This window comes from Anguilla rostrata, chromosome 6 (assembly GCF_018555375.3).
Source record: "Anguilla rostrata isolate EN2019 chromosome 6, ASM1855537v3, whole genome shotgun sequence".
NCBI lineage: Eukaryota > Metazoa > Chordata > Actinopteri > Anguilliformes > Anguillidae > Anguilla > Anguilla rostrata.
Window position 1 is genome coordinate 40,647,966 of NC_057938.1, and position 23,826 is coordinate 40,671,791.

At 44.5% G+C, this 23,826-nt stretch overlaps 2 protein-coding genes across 5 annotated transcripts in view; one reads left to right on the forward strand and one right to left on the reverse strand.

Moving 5' to 3' along the window:
- The first annotated feature begins 217 nt into the window (after positions 1–217).
- Positions 218–18,004, forward strand: aven (apoptosis, caspase activation inhibitor). The gene is made up of 6 exons (XM_064339664.1): positions 218–587; positions 1,488–1,659; positions 15,932–16,002; positions 16,151–16,246; positions 16,353–16,674; positions 17,137–18,004. Exons 1-6 carry the CDS (start codon positions 408–410, stop codon positions 17,271–17,273), a joined length of 978 nt encoding a protein of 325 aa, XP_064195734.1. The 5' UTR covers positions 218–407; the 3' UTR covers positions 17,274–18,004.
- LOC135257178 (ryanodine receptor 3-like) overlaps positions 17,858–23,826 on the reverse strand; it is an 86,431-nt gene continuing 80,462 nt past the window's right edge. For all 4 annotated transcript variants that reach the window (XM_064339660.1, XM_064339659.1, XM_064339662.1 and 1 more), the window contains 14 exons: positions 23,636–23,810; positions 23,229–23,315; positions 22,951–23,139; positions 22,388–22,518; positions 22,237–22,279; positions 21,437–21,564; positions 21,291–21,351; positions 20,740–20,886; positions 20,522–20,656; positions 20,228–20,384; positions 19,868–19,932; positions 19,586–19,686; positions 19,171–19,222; positions 17,858–18,847 (listed from right to left, as the gene is read on the reverse strand). In XM_064339660.1, the coding sequence (XP_064195730.1) occupies positions 18,752–18,847; positions 19,171–19,222; positions 19,586–19,686; positions 19,868–19,932; positions 20,228–20,384; positions 20,522–20,656; positions 20,740–20,886; positions 21,291–21,351; positions 21,437–21,564; positions 22,237–22,279; positions 22,388–22,518; positions 22,951–23,139; positions 23,229–23,315; positions 23,636–23,810 (1,567 nt within the window). In that variant the 3' untranslated portion in view covers positions 17,858–18,751. The remainder of the gene's footprint in view (positions 18,848–19,170; positions 19,223–19,585; positions 19,687–19,867; positions 19,933–20,227; positions 20,385–20,521; positions 20,657–20,739; positions 20,887–21,290; positions 21,352–21,436; positions 21,565–22,236; positions 22,280–22,387; positions 22,519–22,950; positions 23,140–23,228; positions 23,316–23,635; positions 23,811–23,826) is intronic.

Below are 23,826 nucleotides of genomic sequence, written 5' to 3' on the forward strand. Positions count from 1 at the left end.
ATAAAATAGCTTTAGAGATAACAATAAAGGCACATTTTAATCATGTTTACCAAACTAATTAAATTGTTACCCGCAACACATTACCATGTTTGTATAAAATTATTGGTCTGCTGAGTACTTCATATTCAAAGACATTCTTCATATTCACTATAACATCTTATCAGTGAATTTATTTGAACTGTCCCACAGAAATGCTCATCGTAGTTACAAACGGAACTTTGGTGAAAGGCTGTTGTTGTCGCGGGAGTGGTGTTACACGTAGCACAAACTTGCGGTGCAGCTGCTCAGCTCTTCCGTGCTGTGTACAACTGCACACAGGATGGTTTTGTTGTTGTGGAGAGGTAACGTTAAATAACAAGTTCTTTGTTTACACTGAAACATCTCGGTGTTTCAAAACTGGACGAGTGATGGAACCGAGACACAACAGAGGCCGAGGGGGAAGCTGGAAGAGGGGAGGTGGGAGTGAATCCCACCAGAGTTCGGGTGAACACCGTGGACGGGGCAGGGGTAGCCACCATCGTGGAAGAGGGAGAAGGGACCACTATCGGGGCAGGGGGCGGGGTGGACCTGTTGCAGACCATCACCAGGTGCGTGGCGAAAGTTCAGCTTATCAATTAGATGAAATGTTAGTTAACTGCAGTTGCATGGTTGTAAACAGCATTACTGTTATACAGCCATGAGATACTTTAAAAAATAGTAAAACGATAATAATAATAATAATAATAATAATAATAATAATAATAATAATAGTGGGTTGCTTGTATATGGTATGCTTAATTTCTTAGCTAGGTAACGTCATGTGAGCCGCATATATCGTGTACTGTATGTGTCCATAAAAAGCTGGACTTATAATATTGCATGCTCGGGTGCTGTGGGATAAATGTGTAGCTTTTAGAACGCTATCTAGCAAGCAGTGTAATTTGTGTACTTTTTGCAACTTTTCATTCAGCTTGTTTCAGATGATGCCGTGTCATAAATAATGTCATGCCAAGTTTGGCGGAGATGGAACAGGATGAGGTTATGATTTTGGTTGGTAGAATTCCCGCTGGGAGGCAGTGGAGTACCACGCAATGTAGCATGGCCTACATAGCCTACTTATTTTAACCGGTGTGTATATATCGGCACTTTTCTGAATGCAAGAGTAAACTCCTGGGTTCCCTGGGAATACGTGGCATGTGTGCTGTCTGTGTTGGCATAGTGATTGGTCGGGATCGGCATCAAAAAAGAAAATTTTGGTTTCCTGGTCATGCTGTCGCATAAATCGTCCACTAAAATCAAAATTTAGGCAACTCCCACGACTATATTAATGTCTGTCCAGATTAAAAGTAGTGTGTTTTGCTCCAGCCTCCACACATTTACGTCAAATCCGGCGGTTATGAAGTAGGAAAACATGGGTAAGTGAGAGGTGAACGTTAACACCCTCTCTCTGTAAAAGGTATGCCCGGAAATGAGATAAGATGTATTGAGGAGTTCGATCATGTTTAAAGGGTCGAGATGAGACAGACAGTGTGGACCAGGAGGATGAGGGGTTTCAGACATTTTCTCGGAGGAAGCTGGAGTCCAACTGGGACCGCTATGAAGCTGAGGAGAAAGAGAAGCTGCAGGAGGAAGGACCGACGCAGCGAGGGACTGACTACCACGCCCTGCTGGGCTCCGCAGGTCAGAAATATCCACGTCTGCGTTTGCTGCCTTTGGTTCTTCACTGATACGTTTAATGAGCCAATAAACATTTTCCTCCCGTTTGGGTGTTTGCGTATCCAAATGCTGTTCATTTGGAACAGTGGTTCTCGACTTGGTCCTGGGTGACCTCTGCTGGTTTTCGTTCCATCCATATTTTAACAAGCTGTTCATTTTTCTTAATTAGAAGCTGTTCGCCTCTTCAAGGATTATTTACCCCCATAAACCGCATTATATATGAAATAGCTATAGGCTTGTCATGAGGGATAAAAGCCCCATATTCATATTGTGCTTCTTGCACTATTTTGCAAATTATCATATAAAAAGTGGTTAAACAACTTTTAACTTAAAACAAAAAAACTGACGTGAATCAACCAGGTACCTAATTGGTGAAAATGTTGACCAGGCCACTACAACGAACCCTTTGGTGGATGATGAAGAATTCAGCAATTGATAATGAGCTAAACCTGTATTATGTTAATACATTTAAGGAAAACATTAAAACAACTTAAACACATGTTCAACAACCCAGTCTTAACAAAGAGGTTGGCTGTAACCAAAACCAGCATACACAGGGGTCCCCCAAGACTGAAATTGAGAACCACCCTTGATTTAGAAGAAATGCCACCCATGCTCTATTATATGCTATACATAATAATACACAATAAATACATGGATTATTATTAGTAGTAGTGGTAGTAGTAGTGTTATTAGGAATAACAATAATAGTAATAATTATAATAAAAAATATACAATGATAATAATAATAATAATTATTATTATTAATTATAGTATTATCTATTATTAATGCCCAATAAGGGGGTTTTCTTTTATATCGTGGTCTTGAATGGCCTGGTTTGTTTCTCCTCAGTTAGAAATCGATGAGACTAGTGATGCTTGTTGAGGCAGGACAAAGCAGTATTTATCCCTCTGTGAGATTACAAGAAAATCAGTTTGGCCACCATCTTATTACAGTGACAGTTCTCCTCTCATCTGTAGTCAGCATTACAGGACTGGCAGCCGTGCTAGGTGCAGCTGCTGTTATCATTTGTTTCCTGGCGGTAGCATAGCTGATGTAGCTGCTTGTTCATTCTCTTCCGTCAAATGTCTTTGCTTCCAGAGAAAAAGCCTTTGTCTCATTGTCAGTGTTTCCTGGCTTATGATTCAGAACAGAGAGCCGAGCTGGCTCTGTGTGATTGAACAGCTCTTTATTGTTTGTGAATGTTGGGGAAAGTCATTGGGTTGTGTCAGTACTGAGTAGTATATCCGGCATCTTCTGTGATGGTCATCTGTGGTTAAGTTTGGTTTAATGGTTTAATGACAGTGACATAACAGCTTGGACCCCAAAGGGCCTCACACACTGGAACTGGGTTTAGTTCTGAACATCCTTATGTGTTGTTGTTGTTATTATTATTATTATTATTATTATCATCATCATCATTACTGCAGCAGTTTAAAAATCAACGATGATAAATGTTAGCCTAGGCACTTAACAAACTCTGCTCCTTTGTGACTTAAAATAATCGATTGAACCTTGACTTGCTTGAAAGTCAAGCACCCAATCCACTAATCCAATGCCGCCACCCCCAATGCCATTTTTAATATAAAGATGTTTTAAGTTAATATAACCTCTCTAGCCACCTAATATATATTGAGTTCTGCAGCCTCTGGGTTCAGATCTCAAGGGAGATTTCTCAATCATCTTACTGTGGGTAAAAGGATTGAGTGAGTAGCACGATCCCTGTTCACCTCTTACCCCCATGTGCAATTTAGACATTAGCCCCTCCTCTCTGGGACAGTTTCCAGGTGCATTTAATTAATCTTTAAAACATTTTTTAAATGCACTGCTTGGAATGCTTCGAAACACATCTGAAAAACCTATTTAACCTTCTTTGCGGTTTACAAGTGCTGATTGTACAGTTCTCAGATCACACCAACCAATAGTAAATGTGCTGTACAGTTGTGGAGGAATTATTTGAACCTCTTTGCTGTTCATGGTTTTGGCAGTAAGAACCTAAAATGAATCCTTGCTGGGATTTCATAATTCATTCATTACAGACTCGTGGGGGGAATTTTTGGTGGAGGGGGCAGTGTGTGCTTGACTGAGTATTTAGCAAGCGAGCTATACATTAAGTTTGACATATTGCCATGTGCTTGTGAGCGAGCCTGTGTCTGTGTGCATACAGTATGTGCATGTGTTTATGCATATGGGTGTACACATGTGTAGCTAGTTGTATGCATATGTGTGTGCAGTATGCGTATGAGAACAGAGAGCAATGATCTGGACAACTTGGCCTTTATGAACAGTGAAGTAAAGCAGTACATCAGCCCCCAGGGGCCGTGAAGTAAGCCGCTCAGTCCCAATAGTGTAACAGTCACTGCACACTCAAACCACCGTTACACTTCACTGCAAACACAGTGATGAAACCATATAGACCCTGTATCGGCTAAAGCTGATTCTGTTTGAATCTTGATCCATGTATCTTTAGAGCCTGATTCTGTTTGAATTAGGATACGTGAGTACATCCATCCTAGAACTTGATTCTGTTCTAATGTGGATTTATGTAAACATCAAACCTAATTGCATTTGCATTTAGATCCACGAGAAGCCCCGGAGCAAAGTTCTGAGCTGAGAGTCACGCGAAGTGCATCATCAGACAGTTTCAGCCCTGAACGGAAATTGCCGTCGGCTTCGACAGCTTAAAAGTCTTGCGCTTTCTTCCGTCGTTTGGCTTTGTTATCCGCCGCGTAAACCGGCGAGTCGGTACGGTCTACCGTGTACGCGCTGTTGTTCGCCCGTGTCTGAAAATCCTGCTTCAAAAAGGCAGATCTCGGATGTCCGCTCAAACACTCAATTTCAGCTCGTCGTCCACGTTCTAGTTTAACGTGCGACAAAGAACGAGCTGACTTCGCACTCTGCCTGGGAAACTTCTCTCTGAAGATAATTGCTTCTTTGATTTTAGCGAGGACCTGTATTAAGCAGTTTCGCGCTGCCCAGTATGTTCGGACTTAATTGGATCCATGTAATATCCTGGATTTTTACATTAGGAAATTGGAAGCAATTCATTTTCCACGTTCTTTCCAAGGATTAGTACTCGGAAGTAGTGAGATTCAAGGTGATTAATCTTATGAGGTGGAAGAACAAAATGAATCCCATATGAATTGATTTCAATCATTATAAAGGGAAAGTTAAGTGTACTGGTTAGAGAGTTACCACTTGTATGCTTTATAAAGAGAATGGAGTCCTTGAAAAATGACTTGTCAAACTGCCCTCTAAATGTTGGTATATGTGCATACTGTGCAAAATTCACCATTCAGATAATGACTCATGTCATTTGTCATAAACGTTTTAAATGGTAACCATAAATGTAAGCCTTCTAATCCTTTGCAGGTCACCTCTACCAGCTTCAGAAAGTAGCATCTTGGAAGACAAAATTATTCATCTTTTACATAAACTAGTTCAAACTCATTTATCTATTTTATGGAAAGGTTTAAGCTGTGTTTGAATTAAACCATGAGTCTTCTGAGTATCATCATCTTAAGGTTCTATGTTCAAGTTTCCATGCTGCTGTCAAAACAGGATAGTAATTTGGAAATTTTGACACATCCAAGAAAGTTTAACTCTCCCAGGACAGGCAGTAATGATGTATTGAAATTAGGCTATGTACTGCCTTCAAAAAATCTTAGTGCAGGAAATAGGGCTGGGGAGGAGAAGGGAAGCTGTGGTTGTGCTCTGGAAGTAGAGCTCTGGAAGTAGAAACACCTGACATTCAGGTCTGTTCTGACTTTTTCAGCAGCAAGTGCATATCAGTTAATTAAAAGGATGGTCAGACCCTCCATTAGGGCTCTGGCTTTTTTCACCTCAGACAGCCAGTTTCCTACATCCTGGCAGGATAGCAGGGGAGCAGTGAGTAATGCGGTGTTGAACGGCGCACAGTGTTTCTCATCAACTCGGAGCGGTGAGCGTTACTGGTAAGCGGCGCAGCGCGGAACAATGTGGTTTTTTGCGGTGATTGCTGAGTGCTTTAATCTGTATCGCTAGCTATTTGCGCTGGTTTCTTAACGGTGACCGGTGAAGAGTGGTGTTCAATGCACCCTACTGGTGTTCCACAGACAAATACAGATATTATTTCCTGCCCGTCGTCATGCACTCACGGATACTTCACAGGGTTTTGCACCTTTTCAGTGATGTCAAAGGAAAGTGTGAAAGATTTCAGCCCAGCGGACATGCGGTTGTGCATATTTGTATCGGGGTATATTCTACTCGATTTTGCTAGCGCTTAAAGTGAATTTCAGGAGATGTGCCTACAGCGAGCCGTAGAGCTAGACATACTCACAGTTTCTCAGCCTTAAAGCAGAAAGCTCCTCTCTGTCACCAGCAGCTCAGTCCACAGGTCCATGCTGCCAGTCTTTCCAAAGTTTTGATGATCCTTGATGCAGCAAAACAGGTTCTACGCATCCTTACCTATCCTTGCCGAGCCACCTCTCTGCCCCCAATAATAAATTCCGAGGATCCCGCTCAGAACTCCAGAGCATCCGGGTCCCACCGCGGACGGCGGGAAAACGCTCGCTGTCCAAACTCCCGAGCGCTCGACCGCTTCTCGCAACAAGTGGGAGCGGGTTTCCGAGCGGCCGGCTCCCGCCGGGTCAGAACCCCTTCCGACGGAACAGACCACAAAATGGAGCTTCTGTCGCCGGGGTGACGGGTTGAGGAGCCCCAGGCAGCAGGGCAGGTTTTGCGGAGACGGGCGACGGCGCTAGTCTGTGCCGGAGTTTGAACGCGGCGGTGCTGAGGAGAGCCCGCGCTAATGCTGCTCTCTGGCGCGCGCACACGCATACGCGCACACACACACAGACACGCGCGCACACGCGGCTCTCGTGGCTGGAGGAGGAACTCCCACGGGATCCGCACGCCTTATCACGTTTCAGTACCCTGAAGAAGAGGGAGGAGGAGGAGGAGGAGGAGGAGGAGGGGGGGCTGCTGCCCACGAAGGGGACGAGGTGGGTGGGGTGGGGGGAGGGGAGGGTTTGGTGGTCGGGGGTTGGGGGAGTCCAGTGCGCCCGTCGGAGCCTGAGCTGGAGAACGCGGTGACAAGAGCTTTTCACCCCAAAGGAGTCTATTAATTACCCTGCCTGTGACAGACAGCCATGTGCCACTGCTCCAGAGAGAGAGATGCGATCGTTTGCCCTCGATGGCTTCTTATTTTAACATCTCCACTATCGCAGTCTGTTGATGGATTGTTGTTGTTTTCTAACCGTTTGACCTGAACAGTGAAGACAAGACTGTTTCAAGACTGAGTCTAATTGCGGTACTGTTTCCATGATGCAGCCTTGTCATTGAGTCAGATCTTTTAAGTTAATTATTTTCATATCTCTAGTTTGGCTGAATCAGGCTAATCCGGTTAATGCTCATTCTGTGCACAAGAATTGAGCGGCTGGTGACTGTTTTCATCTCATGACCAGTTTGAGTATAGATTAATGTCATTGCTGTAGGTAGGAGGCAGCTCTAAACTGGATTTATTGTGTCCTGAAGAGAACATTTTGACATTAAAAGGCTTTAATAGATAAAAGATGTCCTGAAGCATATTTTGATATACATGATTTTAATGCATAATTGAAATTGATTTTTTATTTACTTATTTTACATTTATGGCAATTATCAAGGTTAAAAAAGTGAACGTTGGTGTTAAATATGGTGATTTAGGAACATCATTAACGTTGGTGTTAAATATGGTGATTTAGGAACATCATTAACGTTGGTTTTAAATACGGTGATTTATGAACATAAGTTCCATTAAATCATCTCCATGCTTTGAGCTGCTCAGTGGGGCATCATTGCTGAATGTGGTGATGGAACATGCCCACTGGAAAGCTGTGGTCATGTGACCAGCCTGATTAGCGTGAGGCACAATCAGGGCTGCAGGTGAGACAGCGCTGCGGCCGGGCTCTCTGTGTGCAGTGCCACAGACCAAAGCAAACCTGCGATTGGTTAATTATCCCGCCGCCAGGACGTCCACAGGTCTGCTGGGACTCTGCCCCGCCCCTCCAGACCCGCCCACTAGCACGGCCGCATCACCATGGGAACGGGACCATTCACCCTCACGCTGAGTGGCATCATTTGCTCTACTTCCAATAGACATGCCAATACAAGGGGTCCCTGATTGATTGAGCTTCAGGTAAAATTGATCACGCTTCAGATTTCTTTTCAGGTTAACTTCCTCTGGATTATTCATTTCATTCACTTATTTATTTTCTGTCTAGAATGGCATCAATATTACATCAATAGTAATTGCTCCATTAACTTTAGCGAGTGGGAACAGGTCAGTGGTTACTGAAGTTTTAGTGTGTGATATTAACAAAACTTCCAAGTATAAATTATAGGTGAGTAGTAACAGCTGATGGTACCTCTATTGCAAATGATAATAAATTATTTTCATCTACTTCAATGACAGTGTGACAACAATCAAGTTTAATTAAAAAATAGGACATTTTTGAATGCTTACTTAACGCAGTAGAAAAATGTAATGATAAATTAACCAATTGCAAAAAAAAATATGCTCGTCAAAGGTTTCAGGTGTCTCGAAGAAACAATTTAGTAAATTTCATATTCATGTCATATTTTACTATGTAAGAAAAAATAATACCAGGGGAGTAATAAAAAGTATACTGCCTGCCATATTATTTCATGACCACACCAACTGGTAGTGCTGAACACCGACACAAAGACCAGTCCTTTTGGTGAAGAGTCATGGGCATTAGCAAAAGCAGATTTGTGCTGACAACACATCCCACTGAACCACAGCAACATCCCATCTACCCCTGATCTTCAGTCTCCCCCCCCCCCCCCCCCATTCCTCCGGTCACCATCGGGGGCACTGTTTTACCCGCGGTCTTTGACATGATGGAGTGCAAGGAAACGATCCTACGGTGTGATCTATACTCATTCGCTGTTCACACAGTGGAGCGATCCTGTTCTGCAAAGATATTGATGAATAAGTAGCGTCTGATTGGACATCGTTCCACCTCATTTACAGACCTCTTTTGTGCTTTCAGAATGCGCCGGAGCTCATTACGGCACGATCGAGTTCTTAACAGTGTTAACAGTAGCCTTAATGGATACTTTTGTAACAATCTGTTCTTTTGTGTCAATGTGCCCATACTGTGAGCTTAATTATGATGGAGCCGTCAGTGACCCATCGGGTTCCATTCACTTTGGAAATCACAGCCAGTAGGTAGTCGATTGCAGAGACCCGGACAGAAAAAAAACCTACAGAAAGACAGCGAGTGGTTCCCATACAAGAAAGTGTCAGCGAGAAGCCGGCTATGGGAGATGTGAGCTTGAGTCTGGGCCGAGCGAGAACAGCCCTTCAAGGTAACGGCCTACCTTATGTGCCCTCTGCCCTTGCCCCTCGTGAGTCCGGGTCCATTGGCGCACGGTCAGCGTTTCCACATCTGTTCTCACCGCTGAGGGTCTGAGCCGCGCGGAGGCGTGGCCACGGAAATAGATCTTACTGGCACAGGGAAGCACAAATAATTCATAACGGTAGAGCCGTGTAACTTGGCTCCTTGAAGTTCCGACCTCAATAAAGGAGAGACGCTATTTATACAACCGTTTAACCGAGAATATAACTGGGAAGACAAGAGGGGGAAACTTAAAGCCATCACACGGAACAGTTCCTCACCCACAGAGCGTACATCTCCTCACTCAGATTACTCTGAATACTCAGACTGTTTCCTCACCTGGAGCAACCTCTCCTCCTAAAGGCTCCACCATGATAAATATCCCATCACACAGAACAATCAAAGATCGGTTGGACTGTTCTACTTGTGCGTTAACAGAAGTAGAAGACCGTGGTCCAAGGCACACATTTAGATCAGAGGACCATGGTCCAGGGCACGCATTTAGATCAGAGGACCATGGTCCAGGTTGTTAAACTGCCAAACGCAGAGCTTTTTTTTCCATTTACACATGAATCCGCACATTCGTGGAGCGAGTGACAAACATTTCCGCACACTGTAGAAATTTGTTTACCGTGCTAAGTACCAGATTATCTTGAAATAAATTCTGATTCAGTCTAAATACCTGAAATTCAGTTTTTTTTTTTAATTATGTCTACATTTTTAAAGTTTGCTTTCTATATTCTCCACAAAGGCTGCACTGATGTGTGTTTTTAGCCTGTAGGCTAGGACATCATTGTAAATGGCAAAGTGTTCTCAACTGGTCTAATTAAAGCTTTGTTAAATATAAAGAAAATGTGCTGGTGGTGTATGTTCACTTTTCAGGCACCATTCCCCACCATCCTGTAGTGTTCAGTAGCCACCTCACCCGCAGCCACCCCCCGACCCCCCCCCCCCCCACTTACGCGTTTAAAACCTCAGTTGTGTCTGAGCGTGTCTCCAGCACAGCCCAGCCAGGTGTCCTTTTCCGACGCTGACATTTAATTAATCTCAAGGTCAGCCCAAGGACATAAACAGCTTATTATTTAATGCAGCAGAATTTTGAGTGGCCATAACCGGTGGAATTTTTAACAGCGGGCAAAGTCTAATGAGCTGAGGTGGGTATTATGAACCTTTTTTCCATATCTGCTGCATGCTAAAATTAATTTGAAAACCTGAACCTCTGTACTGGTTCAGCAGAGCAGCTGTGTTTTAAGCCTAATGCCTGTTATGAAAATGTGTCTTTTTTTTTTTTTCATTTAGTAACTCTGGGATTCACTTTACGATCATTGGCAAACAAAAACGCCCACTCTTCACTTGTACTACGGCACCAATGACGAATAATAATGAACTATGCTGCGTCGGAGGATGTGTGGCACAGAAGGCTTTGTGTAGGTGTGCTTGGTGAATGTCTGCCTGTGGAGACCGATCGCATGGTCATTTTCTCTAACCCCTGTCTGCGGAGCTGCTCCCAAGCACAAAACTCGAGCGGCTCTTAACCCGTCCCCGTGTTGGGCTATCCCCAAGAAGTGAGCAGTCTGCTCTTTGCGCGGGATTGCGTGTGACTGCTTTCTTGTGTGACACATTTAACATCTTGTGTCATTATTCATATTCACTCGAGTCATTTAGGGCAACGGAAATTAGCCATGGATCAGCACTTGACAGCGTTGTAATGCATACACTTCTGAATGGATCAAGAAGTGCAGCCTGTGACCTAGTTAAACCTTACTGGGTAACGATGCCTATTATTAATGCAAGTGGGAAAGGATATTATTCTGTTGTTCTGTGTCCTGCTTTCACAGTGAGTGAAGCGGCTCATTCAGATGTGTGGTGTCCTCTCTCCAGCAGTGAAGGGCATGTGCACACCAACACGCCACAGGAGGCATTGTGCTCTAGGCTGATCAGAGACCACACTCTAGGTGCATATTTCCACTTTAAATTATAAATAGAATTAATATACAGTTTAATAATACGGGGAAAGTGAATTCTGGAATCATTCAGCGACATTGTTTTTCGGGTTCATGAAGCTCTGTGAAGCTCCTCTCCCATTAGTGCACAAGTTGTGTTAAAATGGAGGATGCTTGAATGCAGATATTCTAACTAAGACTCTGAAATTTTCTTTGATTGGGTAATTCAGTGTGGACTTTAACAGCATATCCTGTTAGTGTGTCTTGTGGCACATATTGTGGTCTGATGGGTGTCCTTGCATTATAAACAAATACACAAGCCCCTCAGATCTCTGGGATTAACCTGGAGGTGGGTTAGGCTCTGTGAAAGCTTATTTTGCATGTGATTGGGGAAACACTAGAGGCAGTGCCTCGGGATGCAGGCTACTTCTGTGGGCTTCTGTGAATGAACGTGTCATGTGGTGGTTGCCCTGATCAGAGATGCAGAGCTCATTGTGAAGCGAGTGACCCAACGTTCACACTGTCTTGCAAGGCTAGTAAACGTTTTAAATGGAACAAGGCTGAGGAGGTATGCCACCGCTTTCTCTACATGCATTGTGTGCGTGTGTGTGTGTTTGTGCATGCGGCGTGTGTGTGGCGTGTGTGTATGCGTGTGCATGTTTGTGTGTTTTTGTGCGTGCACGCGTGTGCATATGCGTGGGTTTGCACGTTTATCATCACTGATGATTGATAATGACAAAGGAAACGCTGCCTCTGCAGCTTAAACAGGAGGCTGTGTCTCACAATTAGAGCTGATTTCTGCAGTTTTCCTGCTTTCTTTTATTTGGATCAAAAACTACAATTTTCCCATCAATGAGAGTTTTTAATTAAAGTTCACTTTTCAAAGGTGCGGGCTGCACATCATATGGCACTGCAAGATAACTGCTTTCTGAGGAGCCTTTTAGAGAAAAGCAACACTGCACACCTTTACTTTACAGTACCTTTAGGCTTCATTGGTAGTGCCAGGTAGAAATGTCCTTACTGAGTTCCTTACAGAGATGGCTCCAGTTTCTTATATCAGCTTCTCACAGTTCTCATTTCCTTTGAGAAAAGGCCTATTCATTTATTTTGTTTAGTTACTTGATTCAGTTTTTTCATGTACATTTAACATAAATGCTACCATTTGGTTTGTGCCTAATTTAGCCAAGGTTCCTTTGGACCAAATGAAACAAACAAATAATGTACCATAATACTGTTATGAGAAGCCAATGGACTCACCAAGGGGATGCAGTATATTAAAGTCAAACTAGAAATTAGTTTATTAATGACACCTGGTACCGTCATTGACATTGTGATTTTGGTTCTGGTTCAACAGCGTGTGATTATGGCTTTAAAATGGCATTAGGTCTGACGGAAATGCCACGCTTTATGAAGCTGAAAGAACTATTGGCGTAATCTAATTTTAGAAGTTTTATGGAAGGGGATCGGGTAAAGGGAAATGTTTCTGAAATCAATCCCCGTGCCCACTGGCACATGGTGAACTTTCACTGGGAGCTTGGAGGGGGGAAAAAAACAAAAAAAAACATGCAGGCCCGCGTTTGTCATGCGCCATTGATTTTTAAATTTTAATTGCAATTAAGGCAGTCTGATTTATTGACGGCTTAGGCCGCTCCAGAAGAGCTTTGTGTTAATTGGCTTGGGCCAGTGCTGTGTTTAAGAGGCGTGAGAAACGCCAATTAGCATTTTCCCTAAATAGCTCTCTCAGGTAGCAGTGGTTGGGGGAGGAGGTATGGGCTGATGCCTTCCTGTGCAGCTTTTTCGAACGCTTCCTTTCATGCGCTGTATGCTGTTTGCTTTAAGAAGCGCACTACGGAGTCCACTTTCGGAAGGGTAGACTCCCCAAAGTGTGTTCTGGTAAAGGGCACCTGCAAGCTGCGATTGGCATGGAGAAAGTGCTGGAGAAAGGATGGACCCTCACACAGGGCAGTGCCTTAACCTGTACATTACCATTCACCAGTCACCCCAATACCAGAGTGGATCGGTCCACCGTCCTCATTGTCTCAGCTTTCGCATAGACAGGTTGGAATGTGCCACGTGTCCAAGAGGACAGTCCCCAAACTCAGAACATCCGGCGGTCACTGGTGTCCAGCTTGGCCTCAAGAAGACGCTATCAGAAGATCCACCTCAAAACAAACACGATACGGCTCTTCTTTCCACTCGTGGCTTTTAGAAATGCTTTAAAACACTGGTGAAGAATTTGTGTTATGACATCACAGATTGAGACACCCAGTGTCTTTATTACATTTAAATAGAAATATTAAGCAGCTGCAAACTGTATGTTCCTGAGTGCATCACATCTGTGTTCATCGTCCAACATTAAGAGAGCATAGGATTGTTCTAGCCAGTTTAAATTCCCATGTGTTCAAGCAGTTGGAATAACCCCTGCAGCCCTCATCATAAAGTTTAAGTGCAGTAAACCAGCCTCTGATAACGATGTTTAGCTACGTAAGAATTAGTTCCATGCCGACAAACAGATGCAGAGTTCTGACAGGTTATTATTGGAGAGCTTTTCTGAACTGCACAACAATTAAAACTGTTTTGCTTTGTTCCTGATCTATCCTAATAATGCTAGATAATTGCGCCAAAAAAAAGAGAGAAATAATGTTGTTTATGCAGGACTGTGCATAATTGGTCCTGCATGACTCCCCTTGTTCGGTGAGGAAAAGCAACGCCGGCACCCCTCGATCGGCACGCTTCCTGGCTCACCGGAGATGGTAGCCGGCGCTGCCGCTGATTGGAATCCCCTGGAGCCGCGCGGACCCCGCGAGCATCGGCGCTCCTGACATTTATAAGTCCGTCCCCCCACCCTCAGTGTGGAGTGCTCTAGTCATTACTGTACCCAATACTGAAACCGGGCTCTGTCAGATTCTGACACGTGCCACCGGCTGCCAGTACTGTCAGAGATGTCGGCGTAAAATCTTTTAACCGGGTCCGTTCTTCCTTCCACCCGCGCAATATTGCCTGTGCCACAGGCTGCCACACAACCCCAAAAAGTAATAGGTCCACCCCCATGCTTAGCGGTTGGCAAGGTGTTCTTTTCTTCAAATCCTTCCCCCGTTTTTCTCCAAATGTATCTGATGGTTGAGGCCAAATAGATTTTATTTTTGTTTTGTCAGTCCTCTGCATTTTTTTCCTAATGGTCGCTGGCCTATCTCAGGCATATCTCGGTGTTGAGTTGCATACTTCACACATTGACTTTTTGCGACAAGATTGCAGGAAAGGTTTTCATGTGACAGCGCAGATCATTTTTTTGTTAGAATCTCTGCACATTGAACTGGTGCACCATTATTCTGGTGTCACTAAACTTTCTTCAGGTCCTTTGCAGTGATGTATGGGGTTTTGCTTATCTGACCTGTCTACGAGCAGTTCTGTCAAATATTTTTCTTTGTCTTCCAGACCTTGTTTTCAGTTTAAGAGGTACACTTAAATTCAATTTATTAATGATGTTTCTGACATGGAAATTCCAAGCTGGAAGCATTTAGATACATTTTAGGGCCTTTCCCTCTATTATCTTATTATTTTCAGGTTTTCAGTCAGCTGCTTAGATGAGCTCATGGTTGTTGAGAGGGTCAGAAGGGTCAGAGTATTTTTTAAGCACTGGAATTGTCTCCACCTGGTTGAATTGAAAGTATTCATGGATCAACTTCAAGGGTGCTTTAACTTTTGCATATGCCAGTTTTAGCCTATTTTTTCACACTGTAATTTTCAGCCGATAAATAGTAGCCTAGCTGTCCATTAAAAGTTGCATAAATATATCATGTTTAAGTTTGTACCTTGCAGGTTGTGTTAACTTGTTTTCTCTTAGAGATTCAACAAAACATGCAATTTCACATCTTTGTAAAGCTGATTGTGTGTGGCCCACACACAACGTGTTAATAAATCCCCTGCCCACTGACATCTTTGCAAGATGACAGTGCTGTAACTCACAAGCCCCCATCCCCTACCCCCTGAACAGAGCCTGTGTATGTGTGTGTGCACACGTGCGCGTGTGTGCGTGTGTGTGTGTGCGCTGAGGGGAGAGAGTTCCATCCTGAACTGGAGGATCTTTGGATTGCTTTATATGAATGGCAGTAATATAATGAGTGTTATGAAATAATTCATGAAAGATTAGTCTTGACCTCTAATATGTGGTTATGAATGCCATTATAGGCTCTGTGATCCCTCCTGTCTACCTCTCAATGGCAGTGCAAATGGCAACTCACCGCTTACAGGTGTAACACCATGCAGACCTGGCAACCGATCCAGGCAAAACAGAGGTGTACATTCCACTTCCTCTTCACCATGGTGGATTTTTACCTTTGTGTTGTGAATCATTGTCTGTAAAGAGATATCTTTCAACAAGAGAAAGATGCAGTCGGGTCTAATTTCAAGGATGCATTTCTTTACGGATGTGGCTGTGTCTTATGTCTGGTGAGGAAAAGGAGGGAGGTGGGATTTGGAAGAATAAGCCGTGGGTCCAAGGTCCTGTCTGCCCACAGACAGAGATGGAGGTGGAGGCCATGTCCCTGCCTTTATTATCTGGCTTAGTGGTGCGTGTTGGCTCAGTGTCCTCTGGAGCCTGTAATCTTTACACTTAATTAAATGACTTTTTAGGAACTTCTGGATGCATTCAGAATGTTTGGCTAGGTGCTGGTATCTAATCACTGGCAGGAAGTTTGTGCCAGCATTAATAATGTGAGCAAAATGCTCTTCATCTCCCACTTGGTTTTCTCAAAAGGACTATCAGATATCAGAACAAAGGAGAGCGTGTCTGGTAGACTGCTCCATGGCTGGGGAAAGCCGCTGGCTGGCAGATGGCTAACCGAGCCGCTGGCTGCAGACAGATGAATGCTCAGTGAGGTGTGGGTCTGATTCCTGGCTCTCTATTCCAGGCGACTCCTTCACCCAGTTTCGCCTGTCCGAAGAGAAGGATTGGGAGGCGGACTCTTTGTCCAGCAATCAGGTGCGTCTCTTTCCCTAAAAGGACTTGCAATGCAAGTCCTTTTCTTCTTTGTCTTCTACTGTTGTGATCAGTGTCCAGGTTGGTTGGTTGGTTCATTGGTCAGTGCCCTGTGATGTTGGTCAGTGATTGGTTGGTCTTGTCTTGGCAGGTGTCTGCTATGCTTGTGGACCTCCAGGCATTGGCCCAGTCCCTCCAGCAACTCCCCCTGCACGTGAGGCTCAACCTGGAGGTCGAGCACATACAGGTACCACTGCAACCTCTGTACACGGCTCTTGTATGCGCTGTGGCCTGATGATGTGGCTCAGTGCTTCTCACTGCTTGTGCATCATCACTATTGTCTCTGGTTTCAGGCGGCGACCCCAGTAGAGCTTCCCACGGTGACTCCGAAGCCGAAACAGGACGCTAATCTGAACGGTCTGTTCAGGCCTCCTCCAGCACAACAGGGCCTCTCTGGAAGCCTGGGCCTTTCCTGTCCCGTAAGGCCTGTTTTAGGCACCGCAGGTGGGACTGCAGTGCCTTCCAAGGCCCCCGTGGCGTCCTGTGGGACATCCACACCCCCAGCCGATGAGCTGGACCAGGAGCTGGATGTGCTCCTCACTCTACAGACCAGTGGCCCTGATCAGTCCCAGCCTACACCTGCCCCTGAGGATGAGATGAAACTCCCTGATACGTGTGAGTATTCACTGTATTACCTGCACTAATACAAAACATGCATTTACACAACTGGTGTTCTTACATATGGAGTCATCACATACAATGCAAGGCATACAAATGCCACATACTCGGTGTGCTTGTTTTGCTAGCATACCTAGCACTAGAAAGAAATTAAACGGTACTGATTTAGCGTTCAGGAGCCAAAATAGCCGTCACATGGCAAAATGGCACAAATGAAAGTGAGCCACGGACGGGGTGGACGTCCTCTGGAGGGGCAGATTCCCCCTCGCTCTGCTACTCCAAGCACCATCATCGCACCATCATAGGTAAAGATTATGTGAAGTCATTAACTGTGACCAGTCAGGTGTCCAGCACTCACGCAGAATTGCAAAGCTAATGGGGCCACGGTCTGCAGACCAGCAATCACTGGAGAATGCCTCTGCATTATGATGGAGAGAGAGCGCTGTGTGGTTTCCATAGCGACATCCCAGGAGGGAGAACCGGAGGCCGTTCCCCCGGAGGCGGAGGCGGAGGCTGCGAAGCCGGAGGCGGAGGCGAAAAGGCAGGAGGTGGTGGAGGACGACCTGGAGGACTGGCTGGACAGCATGATCTCCTGACCCCACGAGCTGGACATGAAGATTCATACAACTAAGACAGTGGAGGCGGTGGACCATCCATCCCTGTTACACCATCACACACGCACAGTAACACATGCAGCTACACACATACACAAGCATGCACACACACACACACCAACTGGTTTTCCCTTTTGCTGCTGGCAGTTGTGTGTGTCTCTGTACTTTGCTAGAAAGTGCAGCCACTGCTTCTAAATGACATTTTGAGTGAAGGCTTTACAATTGCACTAATGTCAGTCTCTGGAAAAGGTAAGATAGCAGTGATTTTGGTGTAGAAAACCTGGTACACAAAGCGCTGGCCTTTGATGAAGTCAATTAAGTTGACTGGCAGGGCAATTAATATTTTGTAGGAAAGGAATGAATAAATTGTGTTAGTGTTGCACTTTTGATCGCAGACCTCAAAGTTGTACCAGTATTGCTGTCCATCATAGTATTCCCATTCCATTGGAATGTTCAGACACAACCCCGACTGGAACAAACACACAATGTCTTCTATATAACTCAAGCCATAGCACTCTGTCCATCCAAGCACCAGGTGCAATCCCAGATGCAGGAACCAGTCAGACTTTGTTGCATTGGTTTCTTTATTTTTTTTTTTTTTTTTTCCCCCTCCAAAGAAATGTAGAGTTCGGCAAAGCAACTAAACACAAGTGACCGTACATGTGCATTTTCCCTCTGTTCTCATGTGGCTCTGAATAAACTGCGTGAGGTAATGTCCTTTGCTGATGCTTATTCGATCTGCTGCGGAAATGCTGCGGTTGGAAAGACACTTAACTCGGAAAGCGTTTGCACACTATTGATAACTAACCAAGTAATGACTGCGGCTCACTATCCCAGGACTACAGCGCTAACAGGACAGGACACAGGTTTGCATAGCTTTGTTGGCGAACAGGTAAGGCGGTAAGGCACTTAGTCGACATGTTATTGTGGGCACACTGTAGCAGGCTTGACCCGGTAAGCCACCCTAATCACTCGGCTGAAATGGCTATGGTATGCAGCAACACGTCCACACTGTGCACAGGTACGTCTAGTTTCCTAAAAATTCACCCGGCCTCCTTCCATAAGCCTGGTGTTCACTGTTCAGTGAGTATCTGATTCTTGTGCATATAAGGATTCACACAGCTCTGAAACCCTGCACAACCCCAGTGTTACTCTAGAAGAAAAGTGTGCAAGGGTTTGGGGTTGTGCAGAACAGACAACATATCGAGGAACTCGCCACTCGAGAGTAAATTCAGATTTCTGGGTTTAAGACTTTTCCTGTAAATTGGCACGTGGCATAATATTGCAGGTGAGAGAAAAGCAGTTTATCTTGATATGAAATGACATTTCTCCACAGTACAGAAGACGGCATCTAGCCTCCCCTTTAAGATGAAAAACGTGATTCTCCATAGTAAAGCTGTTTGGTTCGGATGAGGCTGAAGTCAGTAGTTCTCTTTCGCGACGGCGTGGGGTCCCCTCCTCTACCCCAGCTGGTCCTCGTATTGCTTCCGGAAACAGTCTCCCGCCGGGAAGAAGTCCCAGCAGCGCTCCTGGTACATCTTCCACACATATGACTCCTGCACAGAGAGCGCACAGGGTTTCCTCTTAAGTCAGGCTTTTACTTTTAAATACTCATGGCTTTTTATCGCTTTAACTGGAATGGCAAGAGTTATATCATATTGGGATGTTTTGTACTTAAAGTGTCAAATGACCTAGCACAGTTTTATTCATGACATCTATATGCACTATATTTAGGCATGATGACTTGAAATGAGTGGTGAAGCATGCTTATCATATTCACTTAATTCATGGGGGGAAGATAAGTGGAGGTGGGGGCAGCAGGGTTTAAGTCTGTATGGGAGTGGAGAGGTGTAGGTTGAGAGGGAGGTGGTGTAGGTACCTGTCCCGTGTGCTCTGTCTCATCCTTATTAATGAGGTACATCAGGAAGAATCTGCAAGAATAACAGGACAGTCGCACAGATGAGTCAGTGAAATGTCATGTGATCTGTTTTCTAGCACCTGACTAGTATCAGGGAATCACTGAATATTTAATGATTCCCTGTCCAGCTGACCATCTATAGATTCAGCATCAGGCTGGTTTCTATAAGAGCTCATAAGGTGGCGGAATGAGTTCTGTTAGTCCTACCAGTTTGTTGAGAGTACCAGTAGTAAGGAGTCCATACACGAAATGGCAACGGTGTGATCTTGCCCCTTTTCTTTGCGCTTGACCAAAATCATCAGGCAAAGTACAGTGGAGGCATGGTGCACTCGTTCAGGCCGGTGACCACTGGGGCGAGAAGCAGGGAGATACTCACAGATAGTTGGCCAGATTGTGCTCTTGTAAGGTGTGCGTCTCAAAGCCGTGTGGGATCCTGTCGAAGTAGTCATTACCAATCCCGCAGATGAAGCATTTTGTCTGAGGATTGGACAAATTAGACCTTGTGTTGAATTTTTACATGAATGCACCAAAAACAGCCTGCACAATGTCCTGCCAATATTACTTGCCCAAAGTTCAAAGTTGAACATGTTGGGTGCCATTTTAAGCATGCCTGAAGATGGCTGTACTTTACATTAAAGTGGAACCTGCGCAATCTCACCTCCATGTCCTCTTTCACTTGCTCCTGTTGGTCTCTCAGCTCTCCAAAAGCATCAATGATCAAACCTGTACCACAACATCTACCAGTTATACTTTTCCCCCAGTTGTTCACACAGAAATGAAAAACCATTAACCAGAACTGTAGAGCATGTAAAGAATTATAGTTTAAAATAAAAAATAAAAGTCTGCTTAAAACACACGTAGATGCACATAGTGAAAATGTAAAAACAATTGATGTGATTAGGAAAGGCTGTTGTTTTCAGGGTGTTAGTCCTCCTTTATGTGCTAATGCCCTGTCACTGCCCCATCATAAGTAGATTCGCAGTGAGGTGACCATGGCCTCTGCTGACCCAGCACATACCCTGAATAATAGCCAGCAGTATGACAATGACGAAGAAGAAGAAGGTGATGTCGAAGAGGATGCGGTAGAGCTCGGAAGGGTCCCCCGCTGGGTCTTCAATCTCATCACCGATACCACCCCCTGCTCGCACGCCCACGTACATGTGGAACAGGTAACACTGAGGGCAGAGGAGATTACATTTAATACTCTCACCACCCTTAAAGCTCTTTGACCCAGAACCTTGGTTACAAGCTTTCACTCAAAACTTGATCAGAGGCAACATGGTGCAGGGTAGTAATGAACTGAGAGACTCACAGTCATCATATCATCACACTTCATGTCAGGCTCCTGCTCGTCCTCGCTCTTGTTGTAAAATTTGCGGAAGAAATTGAAGGCCACCACAGTGTAGAGGTACACGACCACAGCCAACAGCCCCACCGTCAACGCCAGCTGTATGAGGAAGAGATAGCCTTTAGCACACTGATGAGACTTGCCATTTCCCCACTATCGGGGGGAGGCCAGACGGTATTTACCTGTTTGCCGTTGTGGGTAACAGAGGACAGAATGGTCCTCAGGGTCTTGAAACCCATGGCAATGTCCAGCAGGTGAGCAGCAAAGAAGAAGTTGTTGTAGTGTCCCAAGATGGACATCGTGGTATACCAGATCAGATAAAGGAAGGACTGCAACAAGGCAAAGAATTGGATGCTTTGGTTATCTTGTTGCCTTCACCCTTGATATCATGGTCTGTCACAGCCCATAATTGCCTACATGCATGTTCATTGTATTAAAATATACAAATACTGGCACACAATACTGGTCCACAGTAGTAAGTTATCAAACTGAATTTTAATATATGAGTGTAGCTTGCAAACATGGCTGTCAATCATCATCTTGTGCTTAATTAGTGGCAATTACTTTATGAACTTTATTAACTATTGAGGTGATGCAAATGGGATAATTGTTGACAAGGGGCTTGACAAAGAGACTATTGTGACTAGCTGGAGGAGAACTGAAGAAAACAAGGGGAGACAAACTGGTGGCCAAAGTCATGTAAAATCACTGAGGAAATAAATATTGAGCTCACATTGTCAGTTAAGACCACGCCCATTTTCCAGATGTGGTACTTGGTGTCCATGGAGCTCAACCTGCCAAGAGAGGTCATCAATGTGATCTCAATTTTCAGTATGGTGAGATGAGTGGTTTGCAGTGCAGGTGAGGTGTGGGTCTTACCAGGACACCAAAGAGGCCTCCTTCTCCACCGTCTCCTCAGTGGGGTTGAAATCCAGGGCATTCTTATCCAGACCCAGCAGCTCCCCAATGCGCTCAGCTCCATACAGATCCCCATACTTATTAATCACCTGTATACATCAGAAGAGGTACCCACATTCTGAGCCATTTGAACACAGCAGCAAGGTCTATCAAAAGAGTAATTCCAAATCTTTTAAAAATCTGAAATAGATATACATCATGTAAACCTTCCAGTTTAACACTCAGTAATTACAGATCCCGCAAAATGAAAGGGTTGGAGACTACATTTAAAAAAATATATGACTAAATTTTAAAGAGTAAAAATGTTTTCCCAGTTTTGCTGATGACCATCTGTCAATAGCTTGAGTTAGGGTTAACATTAAGAGGCCAGCAACAATCATTATAGTAACTCCTAGGCTCCATTACAGCTTTGACTGTACTGATCTATCAGCAGAAACATAGGGCCTTGTGTGGAAATTATTAAAATGTAAATTGCACACTAATAATAGGAACTATTTCTTCACAGTAAGTTTCAGCATTAATACAAAGGATAACTAGGCAGACCTGAGGGCTGGAGAGACCCTTAAGAGTCTTCAAGACCTGGGTTGCTGACCATAGGAAAGATAATAAGCCTTTATTGGCTTAAAGGCCTTGTCAACATTATTTTGTTCTTAGATTCTACAGGCAAGGCAGAGGTACTTTCACTGCAGCATGATGTGTATTTCCTCCATAGATTAAATGCATGCATACAAAAATCTGAAATTTTTAGGAATATAATTTACCTTGCGTTTGACAAATTTGTCCCAGTAGTTGTTGGGAAAGGACCTGCACAAAGGAAGAAAGGAGGGAAACATCACATCTACATTATTCAGCTTTTTTGTGCAAGCACAGCTCTGAAATCTCTCTCATGTTCTATTGCTCTGCTGGTCTTACGGGGTGTTGATGACCAGCCGATTCCACTGTCCTTTTATATCGTCATCAGAAGGTTGCTCTGTGATGTACAGGCCGTCAAACTCCAGGCTCCTGGCAATCTCCTTCTCACGCTTGAACACCACCAGGGGCACCTAGAACAGTCAAGACAGAACACTGGCTGAATGTGTTCCCTTGGGATTTAATCCAAGCCCAAACCCAACCTTCTCGACACCCTCACCAGGAACTGTAACATTGAACAATAAGACTGTTTGTGTAGGGATGATTGGGACTCTTCCATCCCATGTCCTGTGATTTCACAAAGGGAGCTGACAGCACAGCTAATTACATATTCCATTATAAGAATAATGCACACCATATATTTTCTTAAGGAACATAATTCCGTGGGCCTATCTTTAAAAAGAAACTTGAGATTGATTGTCATTCCCATAAAAGAAAGACGAGAAATACTGCAAATCTTATCCTGTGTCAATATTTGACAGAATATGTGGTAGAATGTTTCTATTCAATGCACATGGTGCTATGGAATATTGATAGCAGAAGGGTGCACCTGCAGCTTGAGTTACCTTAAGGCAGTAGTACCCCACCACACACAGCAAGGAGATGACTGTGTGCAGGATGGCCAGGAGACACAGAGTAGGTGCCATGTAGCCTGTGTTCTCCTGCAGTACAAAGTACTCCATGCCACCATCATCCTCTTCTTCATCATCCCCATTCCAGGAGTCTTCTTCCTCATCATCCTCATCTGCGGTAACCTGGAGGGAAGAGGCAGAGTCAGAGAGGTGCCAGTAGGGAGGAAGAGCTGGTTTGTGACCTTTGATCTACTTTAAGTCGGACACAGTACCTTGTAGAAGAGCAGGATGAAGTTGATGGCGAAGGCGACAAACAAAGCCAGCATGCGGAGGTTGTAGAAGTTACGGGCCAGGTAGTTCTGAGAATGCAAATGCATGGAGTTTGTTTTAGACGTGATTTTCCATGACTAAGAAAAAGAGGATGTCTGCTCAGCCTACCAAACTGGTGCAATGAAGGGAATGTCTAAATATTCTGTATTCAAGAAATCCTGTTCTGCATTGCATACTTACTAATAAATCTCCACACATGCCCTCTGTATAGTACAAATGGCCTGCCTTTACATTTAAATTAATGTTAGCTTGCGCCAAATGACCTGTGACTTTGGTGCTATGACTTTGGTTAAGTAGGTCTGTCTCAATATGGAACCATAGTTGGTGTAGAGGCAGGGTTCCTACTCACCAGCAATTTAGTCTGATAAACCTCTACTCCAGCGCAGAAGCTGGCCATGAAGGCTGGGGCCTCTTCCTTCTTCAGCCCATGCCTGGCCTTTGGGGGCCTCCTCTCCTTCTCCTCCTCAGCTTCTGGCACCTCTTCCTCCTTCTTCAGCTTGTCCTTCTTCTCTCCATTCTCCATGCTGCAACACCACACAG

Bases quoted from the DNA above. Each gene is read 5' to 3' on its own strand.
- aven (XM_064339664.1), top strand. From the start codon at position 408: ATGGAACCGAGACACAACAGAGGCCGAGGGGGAAGCTGGAAGAGGGGA. The intron at 1,660-15,931 runs GTCAGAAATATC...TCTCTATTCCAG, and splicing joins CGCCCTGCTGGGCTCCGCAG to GCGACTCCTTCACCCAGTTT. The intron at 16,247-16,352 runs GTACCACTGCAA...CTCTGGTTTCAG, and splicing joins TGGAGGTCGAGCACATACAG to GCGGCGACCCCAGTAGAGCT.